Source organism: Erythrolamprus reginae, chromosome 5 (genome assembly GCF_031021105.1).
Source record: "Erythrolamprus reginae isolate rEryReg1 chromosome 5, rEryReg1.hap1, whole genome shotgun sequence".
NCBI lineage: Eukaryota > Metazoa > Chordata > Lepidosauria > Squamata > Dipsadidae > Erythrolamprus > Erythrolamprus reginae.
Window position 1 is genome coordinate 109,941,974 of NC_091954.1, and position 25,619 is coordinate 109,967,592.

Consider the following 25,619-nt stretch of genomic DNA (forward strand, 5'->3'; position numbering starts at 1 on the left):
AAGGCCATTTTAGAATTGAACATTTTATTTAGGAAGTACCTCGTGCCTTTTGCTGTCAATATATTGGACTTTGTTCAACATTTACCCCCGTAAAATAATGTAGCATGGTGAAAAATTCAGAGGGAGAAAAATCTCATAAGTTATAGAGGTAATAAGCAGATACTGTTGTAAAATGTTATGCATTTTCTCCTTGAAAATAAAAAAAGAAGAATTTTGTCTTTGGGGCTAATATAACTTTTGTTGAACTTTCTTCTTGTTCCTTGGTGGAACAGAGAAAGACTGAAAGATGTTAAGTTGACAGTAAGCATCTGCAGTTCTAAAAGCAGAAAGGCACAAATACAAAGCCTCTTTCTCGTAACAACAACAAGGGGTAATCACAGCACTTGGGCAAGACTGTCATGTACCAGGCTAAACTCCCCTTTTAGATTCAAGGTTTGTATTCAGATTTGGAAAAGGGCTTTGCACTAACTGGGCGGCTTCTCTCTGCTCTCTGGCACGGCTGGCCTACACCTTGAAGTGATGTATTTTTCCTGGACAAATGTTTGAATCACTTTTGTGACCAGGGTCTACTATTGTTTCTCTTCCGTCCTCAGTCTCTTCTGATACCGGCAAAGAATATACGGTATTCTCATCTTTGTGCGAATGGGCAAGGTCTAGGACAGTATTGTTGTGTGCTGGGGAAGCAATATGTTTTCCAAAGTGATGGTCGATCAAATGGGTGCGAGAATGTCCCTCCTGGAAAAAACAAAACAAAAGAACAACATACAAACACAGATGAATTTTCTTCAGCCGTTGAACGGTGAGCCGCGGTGGCACAGTGGTTAGAGTACAGTGCTACATTTGTTTATTCCTGGCTGCTTGAATTTTGGCAGAGCGACTCTCACTAGGCTCAAGGTTGACTTGGTCTTCCAAATGAGGAACCAATTGTTGGGGGCAATTGGCTGGCTCTCTAAACCACTTAGAGAGGGTTGCAAAGCACTGTGAAACAGAATATAAATCTAAGTGCTATTCAGAGGTGGGTTGCTGTTGCTTCAGAACCGGTGATGGGCTGCCAATATTTTTACTGCCACGCTGTGGCCGTCGGTTATTTTGTAGGTGTGGCTCGATGGTTATGTGAGCAGGTGGTAGTGGTTTGACAATCATGTCACCGGGGGTGGTGGCTTATTGGTCATGTGACTCGGTGGAGTGGCTTACCAACCAAGATAAGTTTTCAAATACTGTAGGTGCTGGGACTCTTTTTCAGTTGATTTAGTTACATTATTTGAATAGCCACAAAAAGGACAAATGACATGTGAATGTGTTGAGGAGCACAGTGTTAATATATAATAATTATAGCATTTATGAGTAAAAAAATACTATTTAATTATTTAATTAGGACCAGACTATTTACAGGACTGTCTCCTGCCACATACCTCCAGAGACCAATTAGAGCACACAGAGTTGGCCTCCTCCAGGTCCCGTCGACTAAGCAATGCAGATTGGCAGGGCCATGGGGAAGGGCCTTCTTTGTTGCTGTCCCGGCTCTATGGAATCAACTCCCCCTGACATCCACACCGCCCCCACCTTGCTGGCCTTTCATTAGGCCACTTAGACCTGGCTATGCCGACAGGCCCGGGGGTCCTGAAAGTAACGTCCTTGGCCACATATATGAATGTGAAGGATTGGTGTGTATGCATGTTGTTGTGTCTATTTTATATTAGGATTTTAGAGGGGTTTTTTTAATTGTTGTAAGCCATCCTGAGTCCTTTGGGATTGGGTGGCATAGAGATCAAATTAAATAGATAGATAGATAGATAGATAGATAGATAGATAGATAGATAGATAGATAGACAGACAGACAGACAGACAGACAGACAGACAGACAGACAGACAGATAAATAAATATGAATTCACAAAAGTGAATTAAGAAAATCCACTGGAAATTGAAAATAGAAAATCAAGAAAATTGACAGCTCTTTATATTTTCAATACTCCTCATTCATTTAGTGACTCTTTGAAGTTACAACAGCCCTGAAAAAAGTGACTTCTGACTATTTTTTTAACACCCATGACCATTGCAGCATCCTTGTGGTCAAATTTCAGATGCTTGACAACTGACACTCTTCCGTGTCACGGGGTCATGGGATCACTTTTTTTGTGTCGTCCTGACACGCAATGTCAATGAGGAAGCCAGATTCATTTAACAACCATGCTACTAACTGAACTGCAGTGATTCATTTAACAATTGTGTCAAGAAAAGGTGTAAAACAGAGCAAAACTCACTTAACAAAAGTCTTGCTTAGCAATCAAAATTTGGGGTTGTCGTCATAAATTGAGGATTACCTCTAACTTGGCAGTTGGCAAATGTTTGAGTACAAGTCAAATGAATAAAATTTAAAACCCACAATTAATCCTTCGATTAATCGAGGACCATTCTTATTTTTTTATTGTAAGGCATATGAGGGGTGACATATAAATCCAATAAGTAAGTAAGTAAGTAAGTAAGTAAGTAAGTAAGTAAGTAAGTAAGTAAGTAAGTAAGTAAGTAAGTAAATAAGTAAACAAACAATCAATCAATCAAACAAACAAACAAACAAATAAATAGTTATAACTACAGTTTGTTGAATGAATAGAATGGCAATTAAGGAGTCAGAGTTAAATTGAGGAGATTAGATTCAAACTCTTCCTGGCTAGATAAATTTCATATATTCTGTTTCAGCCCAACCTATAACCCAAAGGGTCCTAGTGAGGATAAAAATAATAATCTCAGAGAAAAGGAAGTATATAAATAAAAACCAAACAAACCGTATTATATATCACAGCATCTGCTGATGTGAAGGGATGCGGGGGAATCTATAGATAGGGAGTCTATTTTGAACCCGGTAGATGGACAGAATGGATAAGAAAAATCAGGAGATATATGGACTTCAGGTTCTAGAATTCCCCAGCCAGCCTGCAGGCTAGGGAATTCTGGGAGTTGAATTCTACACACTTTAAAGTTGATGAGGATAAGAAACTCGGGGTGGAGAAAGGGAAGGAAGATGAACAAATTTAAATTTATCATACATACCTTGACATCAAAGATGACACAGTCCGACTCATACTGTTCATCTTTAGGTTTTTCAGTGGCATCATGTGATCTAAACACAGTCGCTTTGCAGAATCCAATATGCTGGAGAGAAAGAGGGAGAGAAGGAAGAATTAAGATATGTCTATATGAAACAAAATGTTATTAGTGAATTAAAGGATCTGGTCAGATGACAACCCAATTCATTAGACTATTTAGCATGAAAATGTTCTTCAGATGTTGACTGGAGGTTTGTGGGAGGGGATGGGGAGTGCATTAATTTTGGGCAAATTGTGAAGAAATTAACGTTGCATAGAGGTCAAAGGTTATATTGTTGATTATTCATCAATCAATCAATCAATCAATCAATCAATTAATTGTAGGATTTGGGCTATATTTCTGTATGGAGTATTTGGCCTTGTATATTTATTTGGAATGTGGTCCTGGTTTGCTAGGAGAGGGGTAGGACTGTGGGAGGGAGGGAGAGAGAGAGAGAGAGAGAGAGAAGAAAGGAAAGGAATTAAGGAAAGAAGGAAGGAAGAAGGTAAGAAGAAAAGATAGAAAGAAGGAAGGAAGGAAAAAGAGAGGGAGAGAGAGGAGGAAGAGAGAGAAGAAAGAAAAAGAAAGAAAAAAAGGAGAGAGAGAGGGAGAGAGAGGAAGAAAGAGAAAGAAAAGAGAGAAAGAGAGGGGGAGAGGAGAGAGAAAAGAAAGAAAGAAAGAAAGAAAGAAAAAGAGAGAAAGAGAGAGAAAGAAATGGGAGGGAGGGAGATGGAGAAAGAGAGAAAGAGAGAAAGAAAGAAAGAAAGAAAGAAAGAAAGATGGCAATTGCTTAAATAGGATTGGAGACGACCCTTCTCACTTACTGCTTCTCCTACAGGTTTGGGATGGCAGTGATGGTGGTCGTCATGGATTTCCTGATGAGTGCAGTTGGTCTCCACAATAACAAACTCCACATAGAATGCTTCAGGCTCAAACTGAAATCAAAGCAAGAGATGTTTCAGTTGGGCTGTGGATAGAAATGGCAAAAGTGAAGAGCTGGGAGAATGGAATTTTAGTCCTGTCTGCTGCATATCCCATCATCACCCACGGTCACCTGTTCTTACTGAATTCTACACCTTCTTTTGACAGAGGGAGAGGTCATTTGGGATCTCCAACACCCTTAAGAAATAAGGATTTCTTAGCTTTTACATGGCTGATTCATTGCTTCTGTTTTAGAATATTTACCAATAGAATAGAGCTGGAAGATACCTAGGAAGTCTTCTAGTCCATCCCACTCTGCTCAACCAGGAAAATTAATTAATTTACGTATGTATGTAGACAGAGTTGGGCAGCAGGTAGGATGGGGTGGAACGCTCCAGCTGACCGGTGGCAGTAAGTTCTGGCATTACCAGTCTTGGCTGGGCTCTCCTTTTTTCCCCTGCTGCTGCTCCATCTGCGCTCCTCACTTTTTTCCTCTTTCCTCCTTCCTGGCCTCGGATGAGCTTCCTTCTCTCCTGCCCGGCTCCCCTCCAGCCTCACGTGGCCACCTCCCAAGGCCAGGAAGGAAGAAAGAGGAAAAAAGTGACAAGCACACAGCAGCAGCAGCAGGGAAAAAAAGAGCTGAGCCAAGCCGCACCAAAGCGATCTGGGCTGCGGTCTTTTCCCCTTCACTAATCCCTCACTCCACTCGCAGCTGAGATGAAAAGGCATCGTGCGGCAATAATCATGTAACCCTCCCCCTACTTTCTAATATTTTTAAATCCCTTCCTCCCCCCTCTTTTCTCAACAGCTGATTAGCACCTGTTCGCATACCTACCCAGCCTGTGGCAGCGGGCAACCCAGGAAGGAGAGCAGGGAAACACAAAGAAAATTGTTACTCCAGCGAACAACACTGGTATTTATCTATTTATTTATTTATTTATCTATCTGTCTGTCTGTCTGTCTGTCTATCTATCTATCTATCTATCTATCTATCTATCTATCTATCTATCTATCTAGTCTGTCTGTCTGTCTGTCTGTCTATCATCCATCCATCCATCCATCCTCAAAAGAGGAAGAAATTGCAAAATCTGTAAAGAAGGGGGATAAAACCTTGTTCAGATATATTAGTGACAGGAAGAAGAAAAACTGCAGCATCACAAAGCTTAGTACCAGGAATAATACATGCATTGATGGGAATAAGGAGATCGCTGACCATTTCAATAGCTACTTCTGTTCAGTTTTCTCAAAAGACACCTTACAAAATAATACTATAGAGGGATATAGCATTGCTTCCAGCTGTACGGATTCAGCTCCAGTGATCTTAGAAGCCGATGTCTTAGAAGAACTTGAACGATTAAAGATAAATAAGGCAATGGGTCCAGATGGCATCCACCCCAGAGTTCTTAAAGAACTCAGATCTGTCATTGCTACCCCCCTGACTGATTTGTTTAACCAATCCCTGTTAACAGGAGATGTTCCTGAGGATTGGAGAATGGCCAGTGTTGTGCCTATTCACAAGAAGGGCAGTAGAGAAGAAGCTGGTAACTACAGGCCAGTTAGCTTGACATCAGTTGTAGTTAAAATGATGGAGACTCTACTCAAAAAGAGGATAAATCAGCACCTAAAAAACAATAACTTATTGGACCCAAATCAGCATGCCTTTACTGAAGGCAAATCATGTCAGACTAATCTCATTGATTTCTTTGACTATGTCACAAAGGTGTTGGATCAAGGTGGTGCCGTGGATATTGCCTATCTGGACTTCAGCAAAGCCTTTGATACGGTTCCACATAAAGAGCTGATAGATAAATTAGTGAAGATTGGACTTAATCCCTGGATAGTTCAGTGGATTTTAAGCTGGCTGAAGCGTAGACATCAGAGAGTTATTGTTAATGGTGAGTATTCTGAGCAGAGACAGGTTACAAGCGGTGTGCCACAAGAGTCAGGTAATAATGGCTATACAGGATATCCAAAGGAAACAAGAAGTACTAGGGCAACAAGACCTAAATATAGATAACCTAAACCTGGCTCAGGAAAAACCAAATAAGGGAATCGAGTTATATACAATTAATATAAATGGACTGAATGCCCCCCAAAAAAGGAATCAAATTTTAAATAAAATTGCTAAATTAAACTTCGACATCATTGCAATGCAAGAAGTCCATATTAAACATAAATTTGAACATCTACTCCAGAGAAATAAACTTGGGAAGTTATTTACATCTTTGGCCGCAGAGAAAAAAAGGGGTGTAATATGCTACATCAATTCGAACATCCAAGCTAAATTGAAATACAAAGATAGGGAGGGCAGAATTTTAATCTTAGAATTAGATATAGAACGAGATACAATAACACTAATTAATATCTACGCTCCGAATGAAGGCCAAGAAAGATTTTATAAAAGACTGTTAAATATAATTAAAGAGCACTCCACAGACAATATCTGTCTAGTAGGAGATTTTAACGGTATAATTAATCCCGAACTGGATTATAAAAATGACAAGATGACCAAACAAAAGAAAAGAACATTACCGAAAGCTTTCTTTGAATTAATTAAAGAACTAAAATTGAAAGACAGTTGGAGAGATAGAAACCCCAATCTTAAAAAATATACCTTCTATTCCGATAGGCACCAATCTTGGTCAAGATTAGATATGGTTTGGGTAACAACAGAAATTAATACCAAAATTTATTCGTCAGAGATTGATTCCAGTTACATCTCAGACCATAATGCACTCAAAGTAATTTGGAAAGGATCTAAACAGTGTTGCAGATGGTCTCTTCAAAAATCCATGTTAACTCAGGAAGAGTTTAAGGTAAAATTCCAAACTGAAATGAACTATTTTTTCCAAGAAAACCCCAAAGATCATACAAATCTTCAAAATGTTTGGGACACAGCCAAAGCTGTTATCAGAGGGATAGCGATTTCATATATGGCCAAAGAATTTAAGCTAAAAAAGCAGAAATCGGCTAAATTAGAGGAAGATTATAGGGCTTTAGAAGAACTCCAGAAATTTCCCCCAAAAAAAGAAATTAAACAAAACATGCTACAAATCAAACATCAACTAAATCTAATAGATCAACAAAATTTGGCACAACAAATTAAAAGAACTAACCAATATAATTTTGAAAATGCCAATAAACCTAGCAAATGGTTAGCCAATAAACTCAGAAAGCAAAAAGAAAAGAAACTAATAAATTGTCTTAAAAACAAAAATGGGGAACTATGTCACGACCTGGAAAGGAAGAAAAAGATCGCTGGCGATTTCTACAGCAAACTTTACGAGTATGCCGATATTACACAAAATAACACTCAAGAGCTAAAAATGCAAGAAATTTTAGAACAGGCCAAACTTCCTAAAGTTCCACAAGATATGGTCAACATAATAAATAAACCGATCACTGACACGGAATTAAAAGAAGCAATTAAAAATCAAAAAAACAATAAAGCACCAGGGCCGGATGGGCTTCCCGTAGAACTATATAAAGATCTGCCTATAGAAATGGAAAAGGCCCTGTTAGAAACACTGAATGAGGCCTTAGACAGAGGTAAAATCCCAACTTCATGGACAGAAGCAAACCTAGCGTTAATTCCAAAAAAAGACACAGACCATACAGACATATCTAATTATCGCCCGATCTCTCTTTTAAACGCCGATTATAAAATCTTCACCTCTATCCTAGCGAATAGAATCAAAGGATTTCTAAACTATTTTATACATTCGGACCAAAATGGTTTTCTTCCCGGGAGACAGCTTAAAAATAATATCAGAATTGTGTTAGACACACTGGAGTATTATGAAGTTCATAACGAAAAACAAGTGGCGCTAATTTTTCTTGATGCCCAGAAGGCTTTCGACAATGTGTCCTGGAAATTCATGATTAAACAACTAGAATATATGGAATTTGGTCCCAAATTTATAAATGCAATAAAAGCCATCTACTCTGTCCAATCAGCCTATATTATTCTCAATGGGGACACATCGACAAAAATCTCTCTTTACAAGGGTACAAGACAAGGATGCCCACTCTCCCCTTTATTATTTATCTTAACCCTTGAAGTACTAACGAGAATTATTAGAGACAAGGAAGATATAAGGGGATTAAATTGCAAGAAAGAAACCTATAAACTCCAAGCTTTTGCAGACGACCTGGTATTCATTTTAGAAGATCCTTTAGACTCAGGTCCCAAATTATTAGAAGTCCTGGAAGATTATGGTGCAGTGGCAGGCCTCAAAATAAATAAAACCAAAACCCAAATTCTAACCAAAAATATGCGACAATCACAGAAAGATATATTATCAGCTAAATTGGACATTCAAATAACTACAAAAATTAAATATCTCGGCATCAATTTGACAAACAGAGTGTCTAGCTTAAAATCAAACAATTATGATACTCTAATAGACCAAGTACAAACAGACCTGTCAAAATGGAGGAACTTACAACTTTCCCTACTTGGGAGGATTGCAGCCATCAAACTGAATATATTACCCAAAATTCTGTTTTTATTTCAAACAATCCCCATACAATTAAAACAGGTTTTTTTTAATAATCTGACTAAAGTAACTAACAATTTCATTTGGCAAAACAAACGCCCCCGAATTCGACTGAAATATTTACAAGGTAAGAAAGAAGAGGGAGGACTGGCTCTTCCAATCTGGAAGGATTACTATATTGCCGCTTCCTTGGCATGGATAAGAGAGTGGATGAGTCTAACTAATACTAGACTTCTTAGTTTAGAAGGCCACGATCTCCATTTAGGGTGGCACTATTATCTCTGGGACGAAAAACCAATAACCCATAAATATTTCTCTAACCATTTGATAAGGAAATCACTAATCAACACTTGGAAAAAAATTAAAATTAAATTATATAAAGGAACTCCCATGTGGTACGCCCCGTTAGAAGCCTACGTACATCCAAATTTATATTAAAAAAACAATATAATAAGATATAATGACATTCTAAACTCAAATGGAACAATTAAAACAAGGCTAGAACTAGAAAATTTGGGTCAAAAAGTGGAATGGTGGGAATACCTCCAGATCCAATCTAAATATAACAAAGACAAAAAAATATCTGGGATAAGGAAAAATGCTCTTCTAGACAAGCTATGTATAGGCCCTCAAGAAAAGCTAATTAATCAGGGCATAATCAGACAAAATCTATCGAAATCCCAAGTACACCTAATCATTCATTTAGTAACCGCAGCTAGACTTTCATATGCGCAGTGGTGGAAGAACGAAGAAGTACCCCCAAATGAAGTAATAATTAAAAAAATATTTTACTGTGCAGAAATGTCAAAATTGACTTCACAAGTTAGAAATGAATCCTCGGCTACGTTCAACGAGTGTTGGGACCCTTTTTATAACTGGCTAGGAAGCAAAAACGTGAACAATAGGCTATAAGATTGTGATTTTTGACTACACTTCGAACTGTCACAAATCTGGTATAAACCATTTTATTATCTCATAAAATAACATGAGACGTTATATATATTTAGATATGTAGATTTATTATTATCTGTTAACTTCTCCGCAATGTGTTTATTTCAACTCTGGCATTGAACACCTCTGATACAATCCTTGAAACATGGTAATGAGCATATACAATTTGACCCAATTTTCGTTCTCAATACAACTCCCCCGTTTACTCGCCGACACTTTTACTCGTTATGTCTATAGGTTTTTCTTTTGTTTTTCTTTTTTTTCCTTTTTTTTCTGTACTGTTTGTCCTTATGTTTCGAATTGTACCTTATGTTGTATTATATGATGTAAATGTTTTCATTTTAATAATAAAACAATTTAAAAAAAAAAGAGTCTGTTCTGGGTCCTATTCTTTTTAATATGTTTGTGAGTGACATAGGGGAGGTCTGGTAGGGAAGGTTTGCCTATTTGCCGATGACTCTAAAGTGTGCAATAGGGTTGATATTCCTGGAGGGGTCTGTAATATGGTAAATGATTTAGCTTTACTAGAAAAATGGTCAAAACAATGGAAACTGCAGTTTAATGTTTCCAAATGTAAAATAATGCACTTGGGGAAAAGGAATCCTCAATCTGAGTATTGCATTGGCAGTTCTGTGTTAGCAAAAACTTCAGAAGAGAAGGATTTAGGGGTAGTGATTTCTGACAGTCTCAAAATGGGTGAGCAGTGTGGTCGGGCGGTAGGAAAAGCAAGTAGGATGCTTAGCTGCATAGCTAGAGGTATAACAAGCAGGAAGAGGGAGATTGTGATCCCCTTATATAGAGCGCTGGTGAGATCACATTTGGAGTACTGTGTTCAATTCTGGAGACCTCACCTACAAAAAGATATTGACAAAATTGAACGGGTCCAAAGACGGGCTACAAGAATGGTGGAAGGTCTTAAGTATAAAACGTATCAGGAAAGACTTAATGAACTCAATCTGTATAGTCTGGAGGACAGAAGGAAAAGGGGGGACATGATCGAAACATTTAAATATGTTAAAGGGTTAAGTAGGGTTCAGGAGGGAAGTGTTTTTAATAGGAAAGTGAACACAAGAACAAGGGGATAGTTGGGGGAAAGATCAAAGGCAACATGAGAAAATATTATTTTACTCAAAGAGTAGTAGATCCTTGGAACAAACTTCCAGCAGATGTGGTTGGTAAATCCACAGAAACTGAATTTAAACATTCCTGGGATAAACATATATCCATTGTAAGATAAAATACAGGAAATAGTATAAGGGCAGACTAGATGGACCATGAGGTCTTTTTCTGCCGTCAGTCTTCTATGTTTCTATGTTTCTATGTTTCTATGTTTCTATGTTTCTATGTTTCTATGTTTCTATGTTTCTATGTTTCTATGTTTCTATGTTTCTATGTTTCTATGTTTCTATGTTTCTATGTTTCTATGTTTCTATGTTTCTATGTTTCTATGTTTCTATGTTTCTATGTTTCTATGTTTCTATGTTTCTATGTTTCTATCTATCTTTCTATCTATCTATCTATCTATCTATCTATCTATCTATCTATCTATCTATCTATCTATCTATCTAATCTATCTAGAAACAAAGCAGGGTCTAGGTCAGTGATGGCGAACCTATGACACGCGTGTCAGCACTGACACACGTAGCCATTTTCGGTGACACGCGGCTGGAGAAACGGGGAGCTTTAGGGCAGCGGTCCCCAAACTACAGTAGAGATTTTACCATAAGCTCCCGAATCTCCCCTCCACTCTGCTGCTGAGCATCTGGCGGTGGCAAGGAAGAAAGCCAGGGGGCGGGGAGGAAAGCACCCCATGGCAGAGCAGCAGCAGTTCCTCTCCCTGAAGGCGAGAAAGAAATTGGCCAATTGCAGGCCCGCTTTCCTCCCCGCCCCCTGGCTTTCCTCCTCCTCCTCCTCCAGACGCTCAGCTGCAGACCCTCTTGGTCCCTCCAGTGCCGCTTTTTTGCTTCTTCGCCGCCCTGCGGGAAGCCTGGAAGCCCTGCGAGAGCGGCTGGAGGGGGCCGTAAGCAAGCGGCGCCATCAGGACCCCCGCACACTAATTTGTTGACGGCCATGCCGTCCCGGATCGCGGGGAGGGGAGCTCTTCTCCCGCCAAGCGACGGCGAGGCCCTCCCAATGCTTGTCCGCCCAGGCCCCGCACTTGGAGCCGGGGTGATGGGCCTAGCCTCAGCTTACTTGGCCCCGGCGCGGCCGAAGCGTGGAGCGGAGTAGGTGGCTGCTGCTTCAGGCCTGCCCCCGAGCTGAGCTTCCTTTGGCTTCCTTCAAGGCAAAGCTGCAAAGGTCACCTGCTGCCTCGAAGGAAGCCAAAGGAAACTCAGCTCAATGAGGATCGGCTGTTGGTCTCTTCAAGCTGCTGCCGCCCACTGTGGAGATCCCTTCGCCCGAACAGAGGCGGCGGCGGCGGGTTCAAGGGACCAACAGCCGGTCCTTTTCGGGGCTGCGTTGTTGCAGCGTCTGAGGCCGCCTCCGCCTCCAGGCGAAGGGATCTCCGCAGTGGACGACAGCGGCAGCTTTAAGGGACCAACAGCCAGTCCTTTTCGGGGCTGCGTTGTTGTAGCCTCCGAGGCCGCCCACCGAGGAGATCCCTTCGCCTGGAGGCGGAGGCAGCGGCGGCCTCAGACGCTGCAACAACGCAGCCCCGAAAAGGACCGGCTGTTGGTCCCTTGAACCCGCCGCCGCCTCTGTTCGGGTGCCCCCCCCCGCCCAGGAAAGAGTTGCAGCAGGAAAGCAGCGCATTTGAAAAGCGCGCTGCTTTCCAGTAAAGCCGGCTTTCCTGGCTGGCACAGGGCTTTCCCGGGCAGCTGGCTTGAGCCTTGTGCCGGTTAGCAAAGCCGTCTGCCCGCCGGAGACGTGGAGAGAAAGAAGGGAAAAAGAGGGAGAGAAAGAGGAGAGGAAAGAAGGAGGGAGGGAGGGAAGGGAGAGAAAAGTGAATGAGAGGGAGAGAGAAAGGGAGGAAGAGAGGAAGGAAGGAAGGAAGAGATAAAGGAGAAGAGGAAGAGGAAAAATGAGAGGAGGAGGAAGAGGAGGAAAAGGAGAGGAAGAGGAGGAGGAAAAGGAGAGGAGGAGAAAGTGGAATAGGAGAAGGAGAAGGAGAAGGAAGAGCAGAAGAAGGAGAACCAGAAGGAAATGGAGGAGATGAAGAGGAGGAGAAAAAGGAGAGGAGGAGGAAGAGGAGGAAAAGGAGAGGAAGAGGAGGAGAAAAAGGAGAGGAGGAGGAAGAGAAGGAGGAGGAGAAAGAAAAGCAGGAGAGGAAGAGTAGGAGAAAAAGGAGAGGAGGAGGAAGAGGAGGAAAAGGAGAGGAAGAGGAGGAGAAAAAGGAGACGAGGAGGAAGAGAAGGAGGAGGAGAAAGAAAAGGAGAAGAGGAAGAGGAAAAATGAGAGGAGGAGGAAGAGGAGGAAAAGGAGAGGAAGAGGAGGAGGAAAAGGAGAGGAAGAGGAGGAGGAAAAGGAGAGGAAGAGGAGGAGGAAAAGGAGAGGAGGAGGAAGAGAGGGAGGAGGAGAAAGAAAAGCAGGAGAGGAAGAGTAGGAGAAAAAGGAGAGGAGGAGGAAGAGGAGAGGAAGAGGAGGAGAAAAAGGAGAGGAGGAGGAAGAGAAGGAGGAGGAGAAAGAGAAGCAGGAGAGGAAGAGTAGGAGAAGAGTAGATGAGAGGGAGAGGGAGGGGAAGAGGGGAAGGAAGGAAAAGAGAGAAAGAGAAAAAAAGTGGAAGGAAGAGAGAAGGAAAGAAAGGAAGAGAGAGAGTGAGAGAGAGCAAGAAAGAAAGAGTGAGAGATGAGAGAGGAAGGAAGGGAGTGAGAGAGAGTGAGAGTGTTTTTTTCTCAAGGTGACACACCACCCGAGTTATGCTCGGTTTTTTGGCGAATTTTGACACACCAAGCTCAAAAGGTTGCCCATCACTGGTCTAGGTAATCAGTTTCATCCAAAGATCGCTGGAGCGCCACCACTTTCTCAACAACCATGAAGGGCAGGTTGGAAACTGGCCTAAAGTTCTTCAACTTGCCTGGATTCAGGGATGGTTTCTTGAGGAGGGGTCTCACAACTACTTCTTTCAGCAGTTGTGGAAAGGACCCTTCACTCAAAGAAGCATTAACCATTGCCTAGTTCAGGTTGCGTGACACCTCCCTGCCGGCCAGAATGGGCATGGGTCCAGTAAACAAGTGGAGGAACTCACAACTCCCATGGCCTTGTCCACCATCAGGGGTCATCAGGCCAACAGGACTAAAGACCTGCCCCTGTCACCTCTGTCTGAATTGCCAGGTCCATCCGAATCTCACAGAGTTTATCCACCAGAAATTGAACAGATTCCTCAGCTCTACCCTGCAAGGACACTTCTGCTCCCTCCACATTAAGAAGGGAATGGGTCACCCTAAATAGGGCGGCTGGCCATTACCTGTGTTCATTCCAATTCAGAGTTACTGGCTCTCTATCATCACTCCAGGTGTCTCTTTTGGTGTTTCATCTCCCGGAGTTCCTCGGTGAACCAAGGAGCCACCACTGTGGAGAGGCTGCAAAGGAGCAACCCGGTCTAAGGCCCCCGATGCAGCCTTATTTGATGCAGTCACCAGGGACTCAGCCGGATTGCAGAAAAGTGAGTCAGAACCTATACCATTTCAGAATCTCCGGAGGGAGCTGATTCCAGAGGGCCGGAGCTCCCACAGAGAAGGCTCTTCCCCTAGGCCCCGTCAAGCGACATTGTCTAGTTGATGGGACCTGGAAAAGGCTGACTCTGGGGGAAGTACTCTCTACTACTTTGTTGGTATCTGGTTCTTTTGCAGAGCATAATTCCTGTTTCTTCTTTGTTATATGAAGTATCAAAGCATTCAACCGAAAGAGGTCATTGGAATTATTTTTTAAGATTTGCATACTAACTTTGTGCTGCCCTCTTGAAATCTCCAGGACTTGATAAGCATGGTTCGGCAATTTTTCATTGTGTTTATGGATCACGTAATCCACACATTCTACCACACGATGGTCATTCAGAGGCAGCAGAATTTGGCACTTCGGACAGTGTCGCCGCACATCTTCCTCAGACTCTGAAAAGCAAAAAAAATGTCAAGAACAACATTTACAGAAACAGATTAACAGACTTGGAAGGGATCTTGTAGGCCATCTATTTCAACCCCCTATCCAAGAAGGAGACCCTACACCATTTCTGACAGATGGCAGTCCAGTCCCTCCTTGAAAGCTTCCAGTGATGAAGCTCAATCAACCAAAGCAACATCTTGTCTTTGGAGGTTGTGGGAGCTTCATCACTGGAAGCTTTCAAGAAAACCTCTCCTTATTTCCAGGTTATTCTGTTTCCACCCATTATTCCTTGTCTGGACTTCAGGTGCCTTGGAAAACAGCTTGACCCCCTCCTCTCTGAGGCAGCCCCCCAAATATTGGAAGGAACATTTGAGAAACAAAGTCTTTTTTTTTTTTGCACTTTGTGTTAAAGTACCATATAAGCTATTGTCAGATACACCGCCCCGATCCATCCAATAGTTTTCTTGGCAACTTCAACCTACCCTAAATAAATGGATCCTAAATAAATATTCAACTGAACCCATACCCTCAACCCTTTACTAATCTAGGGCTTGAACAAATAGTAACAAACAATACTAGGCTCAGCAATTATCTTAACCTCATCTTCTGCAACCATTTACACTCAATTTATGGACTTCAAATAATAGAGCCCTTTTCCAACAGTGATCACAGCATGATTGACTTTTGTTTCAATATAATAATAATAATAATAATAATAATAATAATAATAATAATAATTTATTAGATTTGTATGCCGCCCCCTCCGCAGAGTTGGCTTACAACAACAATAATAACAATGTGATAATGTAACAAATCTAATATTTAAAAGAGAGCATCTAAAAAACCATCATTTAAAAAACCATACAGCACAAGCATACCATACATAAAACTATATAAGCCTGGGGGAGATGTCTCAATTCCCCCATACCTGGCGATATAGGTGGGTCTTAAGCAATTTACGAAAGACAAGGAGAGTGCGGGCCATTCTGATCTCTGGGAGGAGTTCATTCCACAGGGCCTGGGCCACCACAGAGAAGGCTCTTCCCCTGGGTCCCGCCAGACATTGTTTAATTGACGGGACCCAGAGAAGGCCAACTCTGTGGGACCTTATTGGTCGCTGGGATTCGTGCGGCAGAAGACGGTATACGACAAGACAATATATGTCCTTACAAAACCAATCACAATAATAGGATAGCTAATTACAACTTTTAAAAAGCCAACTATGATCATAGATGCTGACCTCTCATCCCTGGATTGGCAAACATTACTCTCTGACTGTAATATTGCTGAAGACTACTACAATATCTTTTTGCTTGAAATGCAGAGTCATTAAGTTATATGTACCACTAATTATTATCAAAACCAAGAAAAAGAATTTGCCCATATAAATAAGTAAGCTTATTTATATAAGTAAGCAGAAAAAGAAACCTGGCTGTGTTGCTAACTTTAAAAATCCCTACCAAAATCCTAGCCACCAATTAATCAAGAAGACAAGATTCAACTAACCACATGCACCGTTTATAACTTTGTAAACAATCAACTCCAAGACTTGAGATCCATTCCACCCCTCAAAGGACCAAATGATTCGGCTCCCTCTTTGTAAACAGCAATTGGCTCATGCCCCATATTTCCTAGTTGTACCACAAACAACTGCAACAATCTAACACAAATTGATTTTATTTATTTATTTATTATTTGGATTTGTATGCAAATAATAATTGATTTTACAGCAGATAATGTTGGGAAAGCATTGTGCAACCTAAAACCATCTCTATCCATTGGACCTGACAGTCTATGTGTATATTTCTTAAAAATGCTCTCCAAAGCCATTGCTGAACCTCTTAGCATAATATTTGAAAAATCCTTCAGAACTAGCCTCTTATCCAATTTACGGTCAATGGCCACAGTCATCCCTATCTTCAAAAAAGGAGAGCCAAGTAACATTGAAAATTGCATACAAACCTCTTTATGTTGTGTCACTTGCAAAGTCATGGCATCTATCATTAATCAATCCATTACCCTCCCCATAGAAACTAACAATCTACTCTCTAACAAACAGAAAAAAATGGTTTCAGAAAAAATTATACTGTAACCTGCAACTCCTACACTGCAGAAACATATGGACTACATAATTCAATCAAGGTAAATCAATAGACACAATTTACATAGACTTTGTAAAGATTTTTATTCAGTAGTACATGATAAACTACTTTGGAAACTAAAATCTTGTGGCATCTCTGGTCCCTTTCATGATTGGATAACTATGCTCTTGTCAAACAGACACCAAATAGTTAAAATAGGGAGTGCCCTCTCAAACCCTGCACCGGTCAACAGTGATGTCCCCCAAGACAGTGTTCTAGGAACAATACTATTTATTCTTTACATAAACAACCTTTGTAACCATATTATAAACAACTGTGTTCTCTTTGCTGACAATGTTAAACTATTCAACACAATTGACAATACTTTTACCCTTCAAAAAGACCTTGACCATGTATCACAATAGTCTGAGAACTGGCAAGTTCAAATCTCAAGCAAGAAATGTTCTAATCTTACATTGGCAAAAAGAATGAGAACAAAAAATACAAGCTTTGAGGATACAACCTTGTAGATGATCGGCAAGGCAAAAGCTGCAGGAGGCCTTGTGGGCAAGTGGTGGCATGGAACGAGGTCCCCAAAGTTAAGGGCCACGTGGGCCGCGAACAGCGGAGCTGCTGTAAGCAGCAGGGCCAGATGGACAGTGGCGGAGCCCAGCTAAGAATCCAAGAGGGATGAAGACGAATTACCTGGTTCTGAGTGGCATTTTGCAGCAAATGTGGTGCTGTTCCTATAACGTCGAATCTTGAGAGTACAGTGTCCTTCAACAGCCTAAAGACATAAAAGCATCACATTAAACATGTTAACAATCAACTTAACATGATTTAACATTTTGGGTTAGTGCTTTAAAACTGGTGCTTCTGGGGGATTAATAGCATTAGTAGCATTTATTATGGTCCACTACAGCATATTTCATGTTCTTAAGAGATTGGAGATTATTACTATGGACACAGTGCATTAGTAACTCGGGTAGACTAATTTGTCATCATTAGAGTAGCTCATGCACTGTATTGGATTTTAGTCTGAATTCCCAGGTGGGAGGGGTTGCAGTCCAAAGAAGCAAGAGACATCAAAGTTTAGATAGTTTCATTGGGAAGAAGGAGGTCCAGACAGCTCCTTGCTAGAAGTTCTCAGAGTAATAAGTTCCAGTTCCGGTGCGGCAGCAGGAGGTAGCTGGGAGACGCTGCTCCCGCCGGATTACAGCAAAAGATCCAGGATATAGATAATTGATTAGCTCGAGACAGCACTTTTCAATACTGCCTGATGTGGGAATATCTTTGTTTGAGACTGAAACTGCCGAGGGCTTTATTCGGGGCATTTTGAGACAACAGCGATCAAAGGAAAAATACAGTGAGATCAGCTGTTGAGCAGAAGATAGCGGCCGTCTTTGGATGCCACCCCCTCAGCCTCTCTCTCCGTCTCTAAAACTGCGGTTGAAAGGAGCTAGGGGTTTTTTTTAAATTGTTTTGAGATTGCCAACTTATATTGAGATCGTGAACTTAGGTGACCGGCAGCTGAGCAAATGGAAGCCGAGTGCAGTGAAAGCGAGGCGAGCGTGCATGTGTGTAGGCGGACCCAAATGGAAACAAAGCAGGCGAAAGCTGAGCTGGTAAGATCGAAGGTGGCTGGGTGGCTGGGTGCCCTTGGGAGCTGGCTGGTGAGAGCAGGCAAATCTGGGGTGCTGGTAGTGAGATCAGCCAGCGCCAGAAGATCTGCTGGAAGAAGATCTGTGGGTTGGAGGGGCCAGGACCAGCCATCGAGAGAGGAGTTGACGAGGATGGTGGCCGGCTGCATTGTGGCCATTTTAAGACCATGTGGAGTACCGGAGATGTCGACCTGTGAGAGGGGCCGTCATTTGAAAGCAACCTGTGGAAACCAAGACCTGACTAATAAGGACCATGTTCCTTGTATGTAGCCAGCTGAGCCAGGAGAAGACCGAAGTTACAACAATGGGGGTGAGAACTTATTTAGAAGACTGGAGACTAAGGTGATATCCCTCCTCCCCCCACCCGAACTACTATTTTTGAAAAAAAACCAGTCCTTTCCCTTTATTGCCTTTGGAAAAATCTTACCGTACCCTTTGTGGAAGAACTGTGACTCATGAAAATTTTTAAAACTAATGTATTGTATTTTTCCCTATATCCTGGATATTTTTTATTTTTATTAGTGTTTTTTAACTATTATCAATTTAATATTTTAATTAAATTATTGGGTTTTTTTAATTGATGGATAATTGGGATAGGGTGGAGTAATGTGTATTGGTGGGGTGGGTGGGATTATGGTATGGATGAGGTGAATGTGAATGGTATGAATGATATACTTGACCCACCTGGAGAGGCAGGAGGGGAGGGGACACCTATCTCTGGGGTGGCAGAGGGTCAGAATATCCTGGTGTTGCTGGAGAGTGGCAGATATGGTGGGAGCCATGGAGCTAACCTTTCCAGGGGAAGGAGAGATGACTTCTTAATAGTGATACCTTGTTCTGGCTTTGTGAGCTCAACCCAGGGTACTGGTGACGGGTGTAATCCTGGCCCTGGGCTCAGGCTGCTGCTAGGGAGTTTGGGAGAGGACTATGTTGCAGTGTGTTCCCCTGGCCAATTTAGCAGGTCAGAATTTGTCAAATGTGTATGGGCGGAAGGACAGGGTGGGACTGGATGACCACCAAGGTCCCTTCCAACTCTTGTTAAATGTGTATGGGTGGAGGGTGGGGGTGGCCCCCTACCCTCATGTCTGGGGCCTCCAAATTTTTGCCTCTCTTGACACTTTCTTTTGTCATAAATGCTCCACGCATCGTAAAAATTCCAAAGATTACCATGAGTAGCAGGTCATAAAGGGGCCCCAGACAGCAACCAGCCTTCACTTCTGTCCTTTGCTAACTAGCAGTCTCTCCCAAACCTCTTTTGAGAGGACTGCTCTAGTTTCCCAAATTAGCTTTTAAAGGATTAGCTTGTTGTGAGGCAAGGAGTTCCACCAGCCAATTTAGCAGCCCAAGAATTTGACCGGAAGACCAATTCTCCTGCTTGCGAAGAGGGTTGTACTAGATGGTCTCTGAGGTTTCCTCCCTCTCTATCATTCTGTACATCTCCTGAATGAGAAGAGGGGTCAGAATAGATGGCCACTGTGGCCCCTTCCATCTCTATCATTCTGCGAGTCTCCTGAAGGAGAAGATGGGTCAGACTAGATGGCCACTGAGGCCCCTTCCCTCTCTATCATTCTGTAAGTCTCCTAAATGAGAAAATGGGTCAGACTCGATGGCCACTGAGGCCCCTTCCATCTCTATCATTCTGTAAGTCTTCTAAATGAGAAGGGTGTCAGACTAGATGGCCACTGAGGCCCCTTCCATCTCTATCATTCTGTAAGTCTCCTGTATGAGAAGGGGGGTCAGAATAGATGGCCACCGAGGCCCCTTCCATCTCTATCATTCTACAAGTCTCCTGAATGAGAAGGGGGTCATACTAGATGGCCACTGAGGTCACTTCTCTCTCTATCATTCTGTAAGTCTCCTGAATGAGAAAGTGGGTCAGACTAGATGGCCACCGAGGTCCCTTCCCTCTCTATCATTCTGTGAGTCTCCTGAATGAGAAAGTGGGTCAGACTAGATGGCCACTGAGTTCCCTTTCCTCTATACCATTCTGTAAGTCTCCTGAATGAGAAGGTGGGTCAGGTCAGACTAGATGGCCACCAAGGTCCCTTCCCTCTCTATCATTCAATGTGTGTGTTTTGGTATGAAAGAGCAAACTGTCCCATTCTTTCCTTCCAAAAGTAACATTTTGTAACAACCATTCTGATTGGATGGTGGCGAAGTGTCCCATGTGGCCAAAAGGTTGTGGCTGAATTTGGATTTTTGTGGCCAAAGGGCTGGGGCCAAGAGCTAGGGGCCTTTGGGCGAGGGAGTGAAGGCAGCGGCTGATCAGCTGCTGTGGAGGAAAGAGCTTCATCCAACTGGCGGAGGCAAAAAGTCCCATTCCCATTCACAGTCCTTCTTCTTTCACAAAGTGAAACACACTTTGCTCTGGTTTAGTTTCAAAGCGGGGAAAAATCAGCACACAAAAGGTCAAAGTCAGTAAAGCAGTCACGAAACACAACGATCAGATAATCCTCCACAATGGCCAAACCCACAGGCTGCTATTTATAGCAGCCTCACTAATTACCACAGCCCCACCCAACCACAGGTGGCCTCATTTTCTTTGATAATAATCTCTCAGTTGTTGTTGCCTGTGCATCGCTCTCCCCATGGGTGGCTGTATCATTAGGTCTTGTTCTGAATCCAAGGAGGAGAGAGATAATTGATCTCCTTCTGAGCTGTCTGCCACCCTCTCCTCCTCCCTGTCACTCATGTCTTCTTGGTCAGAGGAGCCTTCACCATCAGATTCCACAGGGAGCAAAACAGGCCTGTAGCATGTGGATGTCTCCCCCACATCCACAGTCCTTGGGGCAAGAGCAGGGCCAGAGCTAACCACAACATTCTGTAAGTCCAGTGGTCTTAAAAGTTGCTGTGGTTGGATACCTCCTGTTTTAAGGAGAGGAGCAATAAGGTGTTTTCATGGAATCTGGCATGGGAACAATTCAGCTTTGGGGGTCAGAGGGTGAACATGAAAGAAGAATTGACCTCTTAATTCCTGAATAATTCATTGCTCAGTGTTGAAATGAAATTTGGCTATGTAATGTGAACTCAAAATGATGCCCATGGAATATGTTAGCGACCCCTGAGGTTTCATTAAACATTTGTTCAACAATAATAGATTCCTCTCTTTGCAACAGAATACCTTATGCCACCAGACTTGAAATTTGGGCCTAGAAAATTTAGAACTTCGCCGCCTTGATCTGACCTAAGTGTAGCACACAAAATTATCTTCAACACTGTCCTACCTGTCAATGACTACTTCAGCTTCAACCATAACAATATAAAAGCTCACAAATCATACAAACTTAATTTAAACCGCTCCAAACTTGATTGCAAAAAAATTGACTTCAGCAACAGAGTGGTCAATGGTGAGAATATATTACCTGACTCTGTAGTTCCTTCCCCAAACCCCCCAAACTTTAACCTTAGACTGCCTACTGTTGACCTCATGACATGCCTATCGTCCATGCCCCAATGTTCCCATGTATTTGTAAAATGTCATGTACTCATAACCATGCTTGTACTATATTTCACAATCATGTTTATACATTGTCTTTAATTATATAAACGTTAGACAAAATAAACAAATAAATATATCAGTTTGTGTGTATATGTGTTCAGAAACTCAATTTACTCTTGGTAGAGTGGTAAGAAGCCACCTGTCTTCTCCCAAAGTCTCGCATGTTCAGAAACCTTCAAACACTTACATGTTCATGCTGTGGTCTTACAGTACAATTCTCGACAGGAGTTGGATCCAAGACATGACAATCTGTCTCCAGAAGATATAGGTCAATGTAGGCTCTCTCATCAAGGGGTCCCTAAAATGAAAAATTAGGAGAATAACTCATATTTCTGTCTTTTACGGACTTGGAAATGTTTGAATTCACGTGGAAGTTATAGATCTTTGCCTGGTGTGCTTCTCAAAAGCTTTAACCCCAAAAGCTTTAACTCTAGACTATCTACAGTTGACTTCACCCCATTTCTACGAAGTATATAGAGAGTAGGCATATGTGCACCATTGTGCCTACCTTCACTATCTTATTGTCCTATTGTCCAAATTTACCTGTACAGTGGTACCTCTACTAAAGAACTTAATTAGTTTCGTGGTCAGGTTCTTAAGTAGAAAGGTTTGTAAGCAGAAGCAATTTTCCCCATAGGAATCAATGTAAAAGCAAATAATGTGTGCAAACCCATTAAGAAAGAAATAAAAGCCTGGAATTTGGGTGGGAGAAGGAGGAGGAAGAAGAGGAGGACAGTCGCTGCCAAGGGAAGAAGGTGAGGTGAGGGGAATAAAAAAAATCCAAAACTTTAAGGCTTAAAGAAAAAAAAGAGGGATTCTGAGACGCTGAGGAGGAACACATGCCTCCCATACACTGCGCCAGAGAGAGAAATCCAAGCGGGCGGCAGGGGTACCACTGTACTTACTTTGCTTTTGTTTACGTTTATACCAATACCTGCTACCTTGTGCATGTTTTTGATGAAATAAAATAAATAAAAACTGCTTTAAAGAAAATACACCCAACAGGAAATGTCAATTATTTGTATTTGTATTTATTAGATTTGTATGCCGCCCCTCTCCGAAGACTCAATGCTGCCTTAAGATAAACACAACTTCCTTTGGAAGTTGAAAGGCAGGAATCGACAAGACTGACATGAATATCTGATCTGTTCTGCATGTGGTACGAGGATCTCAGCTGATTTCCCAGATGTTGTTTTTGGCCAGGTTTTGGAGGAAGAAATGGCCTCTTTCTGACATTGCATGGTTCAGGTATGTACATATTGTCTATTCATTGGGGCCAGTAGAGGGTTCTAAATTGTGTTGCTACCAGTTCCTGCAGAAGCGTCCCGGATGGTGGGTGGAGCCTCCTGCAGCCGCCATTACTGGTTTGCAGAACCAGGCTGAACTAGGAGCAACCCGGCGCTGATTTGGACTCCAAAAAATGGCATTGGGTAGTCCTGGCCTGTCTATCTATAGATACTCTCTATAGATACAAATGTTTGGGGCAGGAATGAAGATCAGATTGTTGGGAGGGAGCTAACATTTTTCTCCATTGGAGAGTCCATGCAACACTTAACCCAGTTGCAGAATGAACCCTTTCCTGGATTTCCATCACACACTGAACCATTAAATAACCCAAGGGGATGAGTGGACGCAAGAAATCTAACCAGTACTCGCACCAGGTTCTGCATATCAAAATGCAAACAGAAAAACATGCTCTTATTTTATTCTTTATTTATAGTTTAAACATGTTGTGCATATGGTGCAGATCACGAGATGACCACCCTCCCTTTCTAAGCATCTGACAGCTAAAAAAGCAGTGGTCAGAAGCATAAGCATTCAATGGGACAGGGTGGGGGGATTGTGTGTCACTATCACAGTAACTGAATTTAAACATGCCTGAGATAAACATATATCAATCCTAAGATAAAATGCAGGAAATACAGTAATATAAGGGCAGACTAGATGGACCAGGAGGTCTTTTTCTGCCATCAATCTTCTGTTTCTATGTTTCTAAAATGATGGACACGCATTGTCTGAACCTGTCTAGCAATTCAACTGAAATGGAAACTATGAGATAAATGAGCATTGACTAGAAAGAGGCCATAAATTGCCCAAATCTCATCAGAAAGGCATAACATCAAATCCTTCCCCCACCCCACAAAAAAATCACCTGTTATTAATTTAGCAAATGAAACTAGAAAAAATTCTCCTCCCACTGTACTTACACTGGAATAGGAATGAACATCCGCAATTACATTGAGAGCTTGTTTGTATCCGTGTAGATTATGATCGTTGATGTAGTGCACGGCCAGGTCTGCAAACTCCTTAGCTTTTTCGCCGTTGCAGTCCAATTGCGGGATCAAGAGATAGCTCAGTGATGTGCCTCCTATAAACTGACCCAGGAGCACGAGAGCTACCAGGGAATTCATGGCTGGATTCAGAGAGGATGCACAAGGCGCCAAGGGAAGGAAGGTGGACTTCAGAGGGTCCGACGTCAGGGGCTCCTTTTTATGGAGTGTTTCTGTTTGCTATGCCAACACCACCACCTACCACTCACATTGGCTTACTTGGAAGGAGGCAATATTGCCAAAGGTCCTGCAAACAAGAGGAAAGGCAAAATAAATATGTGGGGACATCTAGGCAAAGTTTGATTATGTAAGGGGAGGAAATGCAGATTGTGCAAAAAGAGGAAAGCAACTGTTCCATTCAGTCAGTCCTATTCATCCCAGGACACTGCTGCAGAAAATGGTATTTTCAGAATATGAAATTATATATCAATGATGCACAAAGATAGTGTGATTTATATGGAAGACTTTGTGTCAAACCTCAGTTCCATTACTGATCTAACTAATAGAGATTAAGTGCCACCCAACAGACGTTGACTCCTAGCAACTAATTCGACCCTTTTCTGGAATGATCTGTCCCCAGACTAGCCTTTACGCCGTCCAAAATGGCAACCATTGCAGTTGTCAAATCCATCTATTTTATTAAAGAGGTAGCAAGTACCGGACACCAGTTATTGCCTGCTACCAGAGCAGTCACGTGCTATGCTCCGGTAGCGATTTTCGGGATGTGCATACAACCTTGCTTGGAAGAGTTGTTACATGAGCCACTACAGTTGTTTGTATATTTATTTAGTAAATTTATATTGCTGCCTGGAGGGTCCACAACTCGGGAGTCCTCCTTGATCCACAGCTGAGGCTAGAACAATATCTCTCAGCTGTGGCAAGGGGGTGAGGTGTTTGCCATGTGCTCATATTTCAAAGAAACTTATGCCGACCAAGAGGAGATCGGCCATCTGGGAGAAAGAGGCTCATTTATTTATTTATTTATTAGTTGGACTTGTATGCCGCCCCTCTCCGAAGACTCGGGGCGGCTCACAACAAGTAAAAACAGTCACAACAATCCAATTAATTAAAATATTTAACGATTTAAGAAAAACCCCATGTAATAGCAAACACACACACAAGCATACCATGTATAAATTAACATGCCCAGGGGAGATGTTTAGTTTCCCCATGCCTGACGGCAAAGGTGAGTCTTAAGGAGTTTTCGGAAGGCAGGAAGAGTAGGGGCAGTTCTAATCTCCGGGGGGAGTTGGTTCCAGAGAGCCGGCGCCGCCACAGAGAAGGCTCTTCCCCTGGGACCCGCCAACCGGCATTGTTTAGTTGACGGGACCCGGAGAAGGCCCACTCTGTGGGACCTAATCGGTCGCTGGGATTCGTGTGGCAGGAGGCAGTCTCGGAGATATTCTGGTCCGATGCCATGAAGGGCTTTAAAGGTCATAACCAACATTTTGAATTGTGACCGGAAATTGATCGGCAGCCAATGCAGACTGCGGAGTGATGGTGAAACATGGCCATACCTAGGTAAGCCCATGACTGCTCTCGCAGCTGCATT

General features: G+C 42.2%; 1 protein-coding gene across 1 annotated transcript; it reads right to left on the minus strand.

The window, feature by feature from the left end:
• Positions 1 to 7: 7 nt before the first annotated feature.
• Positions 8 to 24,314, minus strand: LOC139168212 (antihemorrhagic factor cHLP-B-like). Its single transcript, XM_070753723.1, has 7 exons — positions 23,945 to 24,314; positions 21,925 to 22,035; positions 17,283 to 17,364; positions 14,341 to 14,504; positions 3,910 to 4,020; positions 3,050 to 3,151; positions 8 to 735 (listed from the first exon to the last, which is right to left on the minus strand). Exons 1-7 carry the CDS (start codon positions 24,146 to 24,148, stop codon positions 505 to 507), a joined length of 1,005 nt encoding a protein of 334 aa, XP_070609824.1. The 5' UTR covers positions 24,149 to 24,314; the 3' UTR covers positions 8 to 504.
• Between the last annotated feature and the right edge of the window lie 1,305 nt (positions 24,315 to 25,619).

Bases quoted from the DNA above. Each gene is read 5' to 3' on its own strand.
- LOC139168212 (XM_070753723.1), bottom strand. From the start codon at position 24,148: ATGAATTCCCTGGTAGCTCTCGTGCTCCTGGGTCAGTTTATAGGAGGC. The intron at 17,365-21,924 runs GTAAGTGTTTGA...TTATGTCTTTAG, and splicing joins TAAGACCACAGCATGAACAT to GCTGTTGAAGGACACTGTAC. The intron at 736-3,049 runs GTATGTATGATA...TGTTTTTTCCAG, and splicing joins GTGTCATCTTTGATGTCAAG to GAGGGACATTCTCGCACCCA.